Below are 12,704 nucleotides of genomic sequence, written 5' to 3'. Positions count from 1 at the left end.
TAGCAGCAGTTTTCATTATGTTCCTCTACCACGAAGTACAGATTAGTCATGAGCAAGAAGTAATTGATATTTCCCCCTATTCAGCTCAAAAGAAAACCATAACAATTAATTCCTCTAAAAACATACTTTTAAAAGCCACATGAGCTTGCCTTTATGACCCAGGAAGTTCTCCTTTCAACAGAGATGCTCCTATCATTTTCATGGTTCTCCTTTTAGGAATTCAAACTAACATGTTTCAATGTTTGTTCCAATGCCGCAGCTGGGAAGTATGCAGCCATTTAAGTTCAGCAACTTGAACTGCCGTACCCAGGCATCATATCTACCTTGTGAGCATCACATTTGCCTTGCAAATCTCATCGTGCACCTCCTGCAGCATCTTCTTAAACACTGATTTATCAGGAACTGATAACACCGGTTAATCAGGGGAATCGATTTGTCAGGATTAAAAGTATTAATTTATAAGCTTTCCAAATTAATTTCTCCACAAGAGGGATAAAATTATCAAGTAAAATGCTTTCATGTAAAAGCAGAAAAGGATACTGAAAATCTAATGGAAGTATACCTTCTCAGCACAAACAATTGTAGAGAATTCTAAGACAAGGCACCATTTCTATTCATGGGTGAAGGAAAAAAAAATCTTACATAGCTATAGAAGCTTGATGGTTGGATTAGATGATCTTAGAGGTCTTTTACAACCTTAACGATTCTATGCATATAAACGTAACTATTGATACACGTTCAGTTTTTATTAAAAAAATCAAACAGATTAAACAAAAGAAATTCAAAACAATGCAGAATCTCCACTCACTTGTCTGGAGTTTGATGAAGTTAATGATCATACACTAAACTGATGTGGTTGTGTATAGAGGAAGTATTGGCAGTCTTTAATGTGCATTCAAGGGAAAAATCAGGTGTTCCACTATTTCTGCAGCCTCACCTGAATACATAGCCTTACATACTTAAATTAATCTCAATATCTTTTAACAGTAAGCAGTTTAATTTGGGTGAGAACCACTTAAATAGATTTTGATCTTATTAACCCTCATCCAAAGCTTAGTTACATCCATTTAAATGAATCAATTTAGACGAAGGAAGCACAAGAATGTTTGATTGATTTGGCCCAGTTCTCATCAATAAGTATATTTAAGCGTTCCACAAATCCTTCTAAGTCCTTGCAGATGTCCACTCTTCACTGCATGCACATGTCATTACTCCAATACAGATATCAACAATACAGAAGTCTAGTTATTATGTTAAACAGAGGTGAGGCATTGCTAGCACCATGAAAACCCTCAACTGCTGAGGATTTATCTAATAAGTTCACCTAAAGAGAATTAATCCACACACCATACTCCAACCATCAGCCCTTGTCAGAAGAAAAAGGAAGACTCCAAGTCTCTTTTAACATCAAATACATCAATAGGCCAGAACAGACCTTTACGTCAAGAATAGTACTATAAGCAACTTACTACATCCACCCGTCCTTTGGGATCTCTAAAACTTCAGAAAAAAATAACATTCAGAAATTATTATTCCCCATACATAGGCAACTAGTAAGAAGCACAGGCATATGAAGAAGATTTTTACGAGCAGTGACCACGTCTGCCAGTTCCCCAGGAAACAAGCAGATCTTCTACTCAAGCAGATTACAAAAAGTTTCTTACCTTCAGGAATTCTCTCATTTATTTCTATCAGCTTGCACAATCCTTTTCTCAAAAATCTTTAATAATTTGATCTCATTTATTCCTGTTATTCTGAAAGCTAGAACTTTATTCTTCATCTGCTCAGAAACCTTCCTTTAAGTTTGAGGTCTTGGTACCCACAACATGTGCACATTAATTGTTTAATTCCAGTGTTACACTTGAATGTAAACCCAGTTATCTGTGTTTACTTTGATGCACTTACATTCTTGCAACTTCCCTACCACAGATTAGACAAGGCAAACGTTTCTTCCTCTATAAATGCCATTCTAAGACAGCAAAAAACATTCCAGTAAGTCAAGAAACCCAATCAACGGACTTAATGTTCCACAGGAGGTCTTACTAATACACACAAATTTTTAATTAGAAGAGAACTACTCCGTTTGTGGTACCAAGGTCATACGTACTGCTGCGATCACAACTAAGTCACGTTCAAAGACTCCATCACTAGCTGTCTGTAGTTATGTCTTTCAGCAACTAACCACTTTTGAAGTCACTATTCTCCTCAGTGCTCTCAGTATCCTTCATTACATAGCTATTCTGTCAGAGTTCTGTAAGAGTTCATGTAAACTCCTTCCTGTTAGATAAACAGCTTCACTTCAACAGCAAGCTTAATCATGAAGACATATTCAAGACTGTGAGATATGAAAATTGAATTTAAACCACCTCTGAGCATATCACTTCTGATAGTTCATTTGTGTATGAGATTCACAATATGAACATTCTAACCCAATTAAGTGTTATTGCACAGAAATAAAGCTACACTTCTTTTTTCTAATATTTATTTTTTTTTCCACCTGCAAACTGTAGCAAAACATGATCAGCTTTATTATGCAGACAGGTATCCCTCTAACATTAGAGATTTAGGCATGTATAAATAGAAGAGCTCTTAGGAAAGGAAAACATTTTGAGAAATGAACAAACCTTCAATTTAATTTCATGACTTCCAATACCAATGGTTAAAATGATGTAGCTCATTCATTCCAAGAGATACAACAGCACCTTAAAGTGGCTGATCTATTTCCCAGTAACATTTTTCACATAACAATGTGTTAAAGTTACAAATACTGATATGCACAAATAGCTATTTTCTAAGAAAAATATGTACAGTACTGCAGCATAATGAATGTGGTATCTGCAATAACTTATTAGCCAATTTTAATATACATGATACCGCTACTTTTTTCCTGCCAGTTCACAGGTCCAAGGATGTTACCACAGCCCTCTGTTTTGCACGTTATTACCCAGGGAGGTGTGAGGGAGGGGGTTGATTTTCTTTGTTTGAGTGTGTGTGAGGGGAGGGGTATGACTCCTTGTTGGGTTTTTTGTGTTCCCTCCCTCCCCCAAGGTACACAATGCAGGCTTTCATTTTAACTTCTTAAAGACTTCTTTTGTGTTTAAAGCTAATATCAGTGAAACAAGACAACAGTGCAAGAGGCGCAGAGATGTTATGTGACCACATAAGAGTTCTTTTGGGTAAAGTGTCTATAAGGCTATAAGAAAGGATTGGTTGATGAGTTTCCTGTTGGAAATTGTCCTGTTGGGGCACCAGCCTGAGAGAAACAGAAAGAATAAAATAAGACATTTTTCTAATCACAGATCATAAATACAAGGTATATAAAACAGAGAACAAGTTATTAGGAAATATTTCTGGTTCATGTTGCAGGGTTTTGGTTTGTTGGGTTTTTTTTGTGCATGTTTTCTCTAAATTTACACAATTGTAGGATTATGGTATATAGATACTTCTATTTTGATTTGAGCAGCCTTAAAAATGACAGGGCATCATTATATTGAATTGCATTTAAGAGATTCACATGCTGCCTTCCCTTATTTGAAGGAAAAAAATTAATGTATCTATAATTACTACAGATCATGCCTTTTCAGACATACACAAGTTATTAATGTCATGCAACAACTCACTTACCATAAAAGGGTTACTAGATACTCCAACAGCTGCAACTTGTCCAAACGGAGTTACTACAGGCTTTGCCTGTCCAAATGCAGCAAAACCTGCTCCTTTGAAAGATTACAGAAAATATTAACACGAGACATCAATCTTCAAGAAGTTCTTTGCTATAGCTTCCAAACTAGAACAAGGGGAAAGCTTGGACTGCACCACCAGTCAGCAGTATTTATCCTACTTAAACCAGTGTAGTATTTAAAAGTTCTTAAAACTAAGTTTTTACTTAGTAGCTCAATCTATTTAGACTCCTCACATACACAATTTCATCTCAGTTCTTAAGAAACATACGTATTAGCAAGATCAGTTCCCAGTTTAAACACACAACAGTCTCTCTTCCCAATCCCCTCCCCAGCCAAGTAACATGAATGTAGAAATTCAAAGACTAGAATTTTCAAATTCAGTAAGAGCTTTGAGCATTGCAGCTTAAAAGCAACAAAAATGGTATGAAAATTTGAACAAGTTTGGCTCAGAGTTTGTTTCTGTTCAGAAGACAGCTATTAAAATCTCAGCACCCTCAGCTGAGAGCTACTGCTTCACACTTCAGCGGTATGATCACATGCATATTCTTAGTCTGCCTCAGTGCACAGTCACAGGGATAACACAAATTAGATAAAGAAGTGATCCATGTTCACTGCTCTACTAAGAAGTTTAGTGCAGTAATAGCAGTGTAAATCATAGGCTTGTCCACAGCAAAATTACATCTGCTTATGTTTTCTCCAGAAGTTTGCTTCAGTGAATAACTGTTTTTCTACTAGTGTTGCCATTAACAGCGCACTGAGATGATAACGATAGCACGACTACTTCATAAATATTAGTTACTGCATCTTTAGATGCTAAAGCTCAGGAGCACTGTGCAGCAGAGCACCAGAGAACTGATTTTTAAAAGCTTAACACGACACACATCAGCATCAAAAAACTGTTTCTTAACAAGAGAAAACTTGCAAAATCATACAATCAGACACCATCAGGAAAGTGTAAGAATTATAGCTGAGTTTTTTGTTCAGTTTCAACTGTTCAGAACTAATGAATTCCTGATTTTTACATACATGTTTTTTTCAGTGTTATTTTATCATTTAGGTTTTGGGAAAAAGTACTTTCTGATTTTCTCTTGCCTATGCTCTTCAAGTTAGAGAAAATATCATAACCTGTTGCAGGCACTCTCTAAATAAGGATCAAACAACCTTTGCATTTAGAACTTTTAAATCTCTGAATATTTTAATTTTATATCAATTATGGTGAAGTTTCAGTTATGTCACTGCACACAGTCAAACCTGAATGCTAACTACAGAGCCAACTGAGTGCTGTGCAAGGGGAACCACTCGCTAATTTATCTATGAAGTTTGTATAGAAATAAATATGCACTCATTATTGCTGACTTAGATTATCTTCTTTAAACCAGAAATGTGGAGAAAGCGATCTAAAGTGTATAGACCTACCATTTGGCTGCTGAGCAAAAGCAGTCTGTTGGGGGAAAGCTGCTTGGGTTGGGAATGTAGGCTGCTGGAAGTTGCCACTAAAACTAGTAGGAAGACTGTAGGAGGCAGGAGTTCCAAATCCTGCAGGCATGCTCATGGATGCAGTACCAAATGTTGCTGCTGGCAGGCGAAAAATAACATTCAGTTATTTGTTAGAAATCACTTTTCTCATAAGACGTTACTGTAATGCCACATTAAGAGTCTCTAAATGACTCAGTGATAATAAAAAATGTTCTGTTTAAACCTTACAGCCACTGATTTGTTACCTTGGATCACCACAAACTAAGTACATCGTTTGCTTATGCACTTCAAAATCAAATGAAATCATTTAACATTTGCTAGATCCAGTACAGACAGACTTTCTGAAAAATAAATTCTTCTCCACACTTTCTACATCAAATACTTAGCCCTGAGGTTTTTCCAGTAAAAGTCAGCACACATTAGAAGCAAGCACTTTCAGGCAGCATAAGCCCCTCTTTTTCTCTACCAAGAAAAGCACAGCAATATCTTCCTACACCAAGCTGCATTACAGTAAGTTACAAGTAAAAAGAAAAAAAACAACTCATAAGGGATACATGCATCCCATATCTCCATCCCATCCCTAGTGTTACTTTAAAAGAAATTCTCACCATGCACATTACTTTGCACACAGAGTTCCTAGTGCAAGCACTCTCACTGTTGAAGTAAGACTCAAAACAAACAAAAAACAACAGAAATCTTCTCATCTGATTCTCTGCTGAAACATTTCAAGTAAAAAACATAACAGCACATACACAATTCTACATGCCTTCAACAAAAACAGGAGCACATCAAGTGCAAAAATATAGCAACAAAACCATTATTCAGCCTTTTGGGAGTTATTACTGTAGGGAGGAACATATAGAAGACCTTCTGGTACAAATACAGACATCAGGTACTTTCTTCTAGTTCAATAAGAGAACAAGACCGCTCTTTTGAACTGTTATATGTTAAATTTTTGGGCTTATATGAGATCTATGTAAAATACAAATCAGTATATTTGATGAATATAGCTTAGTTACTGGTTCAAAATTCACCCCAAAAGTATTCAAGGGCAAGACATTACAAACACAAACTACAGAAAAGATGTACACGAAACTAATGTACTGACATTATTATAAAGTAAAAATTAGCAGAGAAACTATTTATCAGTAAAACTTGATAGAACAGTAAACAAAATCACAACAAATTGAGCAGCAACTTGGGATATCACAAAAGGTATCAAATTACTCTTAACACAAGCTACAAGAGTCACTCAACTTATACGGTCATCCTAGTGTGACCGTGGAGGATATCAATAATGGTTTTGTTTTAGTTGCTGAATAGATTTCTGTGCTCTTCTCTCCTTTTGTTGAGTTGCCAGATATCCACACCCACTCCATTATAAAATACGTAAGGCTTCTGAAACTCTATGTGCAGAGAACCAGATAGCTGCCAATAAGTTTTTACAAGCAAGAACAACTAGCCACAAGAAACTTGATACCAAATGTGGCGACCTACCAAAATGAGCGTGAGGAAATATGTGAGAGTGCATTGCTCCCGAGAGGCCTTATGGAAGCCACAAAGAGACCAGACAATGTCAAATCATTTATACACTACTGAACAGTAATTTCTTAGATGATTACTAATATATACACACATATGTAGCAAACAATTCAACCATAGCATGACCAGTCTAGATTAAGTTAAGAAAGTCATTAGAAATAAATGCTACAGATCAGACGGTCCTTGTAATAAATAGAGATCACGCAGAAAACATTTAAGTTAAAAGGACAAGCTACAAGATTACATCTTATACTGAAAGGGGTATGATATTATCATTACTTATAGTCACCATCTCTTATTTAGTCCAACATTATACATCACTATTGCTGAACATGCGTTAGAACCTCTGCAAGTCAACGAAGGCTGTTTAGAAGGTAGAATGATAGTTAAAATATTTTAAAAAATAATTTAAAGCAGATTAATCTACTTATCATTCATAAGTTGCCATTGGGTGGAAAGTCCGAGTTATTTCCTTCCTAGTCTACTGATAATGCTGCTTCTAAAGGCTACAAAGCTCTTAAAGAAGATCCAAGAGAACGCAGACTTCATTCATTAAATAGCTGAATAAGTTGAACTACCATTATATCTCAAAAGGGGCTTAAAAAATTTTAGCAGAGGACATGAATGTGATAACTCAGTTTTAAATCAGCCTGAGCAGTGTAAGCCAGCCTACCTAGAACTTTGAGTAATTCACATTCAATTGTGCTTATGTATACATCAGCAGATTTAAGTCTATGCAAGTCCAATTAGTGCAGAAAAGCACCAAAGTTTAGCCGTGTTTTTAGAATGGAAAATTAGCACAATATGACACTCATCTAAATCCATGACTGATGCTCCACAGATTAATGCAAGATTTGTTATTGATTTTTTATTTTTTTAAAGTGATCAAGTTTTTTATCTATGGAATTATGATTCTACGGAGTCCTCCAGAAAACTGATGTACATTTTGAATACCATACATTTATTGTTACAAAAGGGGGAAAAAAAAAAAGGCTATCAGTTCACCTACTTCCCTCTGTGTATTCATTTCAATCAATTTCTGATTCTGCCACATTTATTCCAATGAAGTGGTTTTCCACGCTTCTCAAAACTAAGTTTTATTCCAAATACAACTGAGTATCAGCATATAGGCTCTGCATGGCTTATGTAAATTTCAAGTAAAGCAGAGGGAGACTTTCCATTTTGTTAAAAGTTGAAGAGTTTAAGACTCTCATGAAATATATTCCAGAATGTTCAATGGCATTTTGTTTTTAAATCCACCCTAAAGACAGTATGTGAGAACGGTAAAATATTAAATTCAGAAAGATAGTGAATCAAACCACAGTTAATAAGGAAAGAAACAAACAAAGTTAATTCAAAGCTTCAGTTTCTCTGCTCTACTGTATTTGTCAAAATCTAGGCACATTTTTAGATATGCCACCTCTTCTTTCCCTCAATTTTATTCATTTAATATCCTGTAGATGTAACAGGTGTAGGCTGATAAGTATAGAATAACTGACCTTGTGAAAATCTAACAGCCCAAAAGCTTCATAGAATGGTTTGGGTTGGAGGGGACCTCTAAAATCATCTAGTTCCAATCCCCCTGATATAGGCAGCGACACCTCCCTCTAGACCAGGTCGCTCAAAGCCCCATCCAACCTGGCCTTGAGTGCCTCCAGGGAGAGGGCATCCACAACCTTGCTGGGCAACCCGTGTTGGCATCTCTCACCACCTTCATAGTAAAGAATTTCTTCCTAATATTATACATTTCTTCCTTCATCTGATTCTAAGTCCGGTCACCTTGGATTTGAGGACTTTCACAACTTGGAAATAAAGAAAAGTGCATAGGGAGTAGAAAAATCAAGCGTACCAGCTTGGCAGCAGGGTTTTCAAGATCCCTGATTTTAGGGCAATCTGTTGTGAAGCACACTTCAAATCTAAGGTAGCAGTCATGGATGTTACTCAATTGGTAATACACAAACTACAATACAGTACAGTTAGTATTAATTATCTTATGCAGACCATTTTGACACTTCATGGGCAGAGTCTGAAGTTGCAGAACTGGGCCAGAAACTGGAAGCTAACATCCTCAACTCTCCTCCCCCCCCCCCCCCCAAGAAAAAGCAACCAAACAAAAAAGCATAACAAAAGAAAGCAACTCTACATTAAACAAACATTAGACTTAAAGACAAATAATATAGAAAAATCTTTAAGAAATATACACAATTGCAAAAAAAAAATCAATACAAGTATTGCAAAGAAGTTTCAAATACTTAAGTTTTGTGGTTTTTTCCTAACCTGTTGCTCCTCGGCTATTGGTCTGGAATGGATTTGTTGAGGGTGCCACTGGGGCAACAGGGGCAGCTACAAATGGATTTGTGGAAGGTGTTGCTGAAAGATTAAAAACGCTAATTAATCAAGTCTTTTAAAAATAGTCTGACTCACATTAGGCTTATAATATTTTATCTATAAAATTGCATGAAATTAGTAATTGATAATAAAATGTTTAAATGAAATGCATCACGCACAGATCATAGTACTTCCTTGGTATCCTTTGATAATTTCAATATCAGAAGTGTAACAGTATTGAATAACTATAACTACTGAAATAAAATAAGGTGCTTGTATACCATGCAAAGTTATTATATAATTACATACCTCCAAATGGAGCAGGCACACTCGAAGATGCAGGCTGTGTCTGTGAAGTAGCAGCCACAGGTACTGTTCCAAAAGCATTGCTGAAAGTAATTTATACATTCAGAAAAAATCAGAACTGCTTGTTTAACCATTAAATGCAAGTTTACATGTTGACAATGAGTGTAAAAAAAATAGAAAAGGAATGCTTACACACAGTTCGCTAACTGCAATACAAATGCCAGGAATTGAGGCCCTGAGTCAGAGACTATAACCACTGTCTGAGTCAGAGACTATAACACTGCTGAGCAGTAAAAAAAAAAGTCCTCTCCAGCAACAGCAAGAGAATGAATATTGAACAGAGGCCATCAGGATAAGGTTGCAAAACAAAAGCTTTAAGGGGCACTTCTAATATCAAGAACAGCTGTAACAGGCATTTGGTATTTATTACCTTAGTGATCTAAAATAGAAGTGATTAATACTATTCACAAAAAAAAACAACTTTTGCAGGGATGATGCTATGGTTTTTGGTATGCATACAAATATTCTGTACATAAATGTGTTACCACCTGAGAGATAATACTCTGTTGTACAGTACTGTTACTATTTAAAATAAAGGACATATTTTCAACACTGACTCTAAACACAGCAAATATTTCTCCAACTTCAATAAAACTAAAACCACATTTAAGAAACAACTTTGAGCTACTTCCCTGCATTTTGCTGAAGCCAATAAAAAGTGAATTACATCTAATAAAAAGTACCTGCTGACGTTACTGGTGGAAGTATATGCATTACTGGAGGTTGCGGTGGAGCTGAACACACTGTCTAATTCTGCTAGAGCCGCATACTTGTCTGAAGATGCACTTGACTGATTTGGGGCTGACAGAGCAGGACCCGCTGATGCAGACACTACTGTACTAAAGCCACTTCCTTGCTCACTACCACCTAGAAAAAGAAAAAACAGATTTAAAATGCTGAAGATGGTTTCACTTTCTGCCCTGTTAATGTTAAGCTCTAATGTATAAATTTCAAACTTAAAAAATTATATATGAGCTATGGCATAGTGTTATGCTTCTATGGATATTTTGCAGCTCTGCAGAGTCTTCAGTTTCCCTAGAAAACAAGGTTCAATACTACTGTCATCTTCAACTAGATAACTCAGCGAAAAAAAAAACCCACACACCCTCAAGTAACATTTCAGAACAGAAATAAATGGGAGGCATTACTTTACGAGCGACCTAAAGTTTTTCTCTTTAAAATTAACTAAGCTCAAGTTTTCACTTCCTAAATACACATTTGCAAGCATTGATAAAGATGCAGTTTCTAAGCTAATTCCTACAGAAACAATGGACTCAAATGACTATTCTTACAGCATCGCGTGAGTACTCCACAAGATGTCACTAGGCTTGAAGAACAAAGATAAATAAAAATAAAGGGCACAGAACCAGAAAGAATAATAAAGTATCATCTTTCTGTAGATCAAGACAAGTAATGAACTTGTAAGAGATTTTAGAAGATAAGTAGGTTGTAATGTATGACACTTCGGCATCTCTTACTGAATGGCTGAGCTTAAATTTACTCGCTCTTCACATTCAGTGCAGTTTCGCTATTGAAAGAGAACTTTTCTTTGCAATTTTTAATACTTCCATTCCTTATCTGTGGCCGTTCAAAAAGATTGCTAAGCCAAGGAGACAGAACAACTCGACTGAATGTAGTCTTGCTGTAGGCTAGTACTGAATTCAGAGTAAAGCTGAATTTTGCATCCTTGCTTAAAAATGATTTAAGCTCTAGCCTTGCCAGAACTGCGTTAACTGCCAATTAACCGATTAAAACCAAGCAGAAACTTTGATGTGCCTATACATTTAAGGAAAAAGATTAACAGAGCCACATATCATATTGACATATGAACAACTTTAGTGCTTCAGCAATATCAGAATAAAACTGAGCTTGAATTTCACTAGCATTTGGAAATCTGCTTTCAAGACAGCATTTCTTCAGTGCACAAGAAAACCCTGGAAGTTATTTTAAGAATAAGCTTATAAAAAAACTAAAGCAAAATCTTTGGAATCCAAGAGACAGGAAAGCTACTGTGGCAGTTCTTTGCAACAACTGCAGCTCTCCATTTGAAAGTCTTCACCACAGATTTTAGCACATGAATATTTTTATATGTTTATATGAAGGCTTTTTTTTTTAGTATAATGTGCCTTGAATGCATGTACGTGTGCGTGTGTGCGCGTGCGTGTGCGTGTGTGTGTATCATTGCATGATCCATCATTTAAGTATTTAAACCTAGAGTTACTCATCTTAATAACAAGCAGGTTCTCAAGCAGCAGTCTTTACAAAACATCTTGGAGTGATGCCTTAAAAAGTCTTATTCTTATACCATACACATTAAGGATGCACTGAAGTGAAAAAAACTGATAGCTTAAAGTTATTAATTTGACAGATGCAGCCATCCTTATGGGAAGTATACCAATGTTGTATAAGCATGTCAAAGAATAAAATTTTTACCTTGCCCCGCACTGAAGATATTATCTAGATTAGCCAAAGCTGCATATTTGTCTGCTGACTGGAGACCTGGTTTATTCACTGCAGCTTTACTGGCTCCAGTTGCTGTTGCATTGCTCTGAGAAGCATTGAAGGCTCCAAAATCAGCACTGGAGGATTTGGGGAAGTTATCAAAGTGAGCAAAGTTAGCATTCACTGATCCAGCACTTCCACCTGTAACAAAATAAGTTAAACATGATTGATGCTTTCTCTAGCTTTGAAGTGTTTCTAAACTCTCTGTAGTTATCTGATGTAACACATTCCCACTATCCCATCCCACAAGTGAGACCCTTTACTCCTATCCTTCAAGTTTACATAAGGTAAAAAAACAACAAAAACAGAACAACAACAGTAAAACACCATCTTCTAAGCTTTTTAGTCTGCAGCTCAGGGACAAAAAATTTTAACAGCTTAAATCAGTCACAACTATGTGCTACCCATTAGCTGTTAAAGTAATTTCAGCAGTAATATTTCACTGAAAAACAATACATATTTGTACGAATCTTTAATACTCAAAACAAAAGCTTCACTTTCTGTCATGTGTGTCTAATGACTAACTACTACTGGAATTCACTTAATGGTATGATGCATTTGATCATTTTAGATGTCAGCAACCATTCTAGGCAAAAACCCAGTAACCTAGAAGCCCAAGAGAAGAATGATTCTATGCCAATGTTTAAAGAGAATTGTGTTCTTTATTCTCATATTTTCAGACTACACTCAATCAAGAAAGGGTTTGGGGCACATTATATATAAACAGATTCCTTTTATATCAAGTTTCTACTGATGTAAGAGATCAATAAATCAATTTGAAAAAATCCGGCTTAGGTCCACACAGTT

The 12,704-nt window shown here is 36.0% G+C and overlaps 1 protein-coding gene across 4 annotated transcripts in view; it reads right to left on the bottom strand.

The window, feature by feature from the left end:
* AGFG1 (ArfGAP with FG repeats 1) overlaps positions 2,461-12,704 on the bottom strand; it is a 37,920-nt gene continuing 27,676 nt past the window's right edge. For 3 of the 4 annotated variants that reach the window (XM_021393367.1, XM_021393370.1, XM_021393369.1), the window contains 7 exons: positions 11,829-12,038; positions 10,079-10,262; positions 9,339-9,418; positions 8,979-9,071; positions 5,100-5,258; positions 3,625-3,716; positions 2,461-3,253 (listed from right to left, as the gene is read on the bottom strand). In XM_021393367.1, the coding sequence (XP_021249042.1) occupies positions 3,194-3,253; positions 3,625-3,716; positions 5,100-5,258; positions 8,979-9,071; positions 9,339-9,418; positions 10,079-10,262; positions 11,829-12,038 (878 nt within the window). In that variant the 3' untranslated portion in view covers positions 2,461-3,193. The remainder of the gene's footprint in view (positions 3,254-3,624; positions 3,717-5,099; positions 5,259-8,978; positions 9,072-9,338; positions 9,419-10,078; positions 10,263-11,828; positions 12,039-12,704) is intronic. The other variant, XM_021393368.1, reaches the window with a different exon arrangement.

Source organism: Numida meleagris, chromosome 4 (genome assembly GCF_002078875.1).
Source record: "Numida meleagris isolate 19003 breed g44 Domestic line chromosome 4, NumMel1.0, whole genome shotgun sequence".
Taxonomy (NCBI): Eukaryota; Metazoa; Chordata; class Aves; order Galliformes; family Numididae; genus Numida; species Numida meleagris.
The sequence above is the reverse complement of the archived record's forward strand: the minus strand, read 5'-3'. Positions and strand labels throughout refer to the sequence as shown.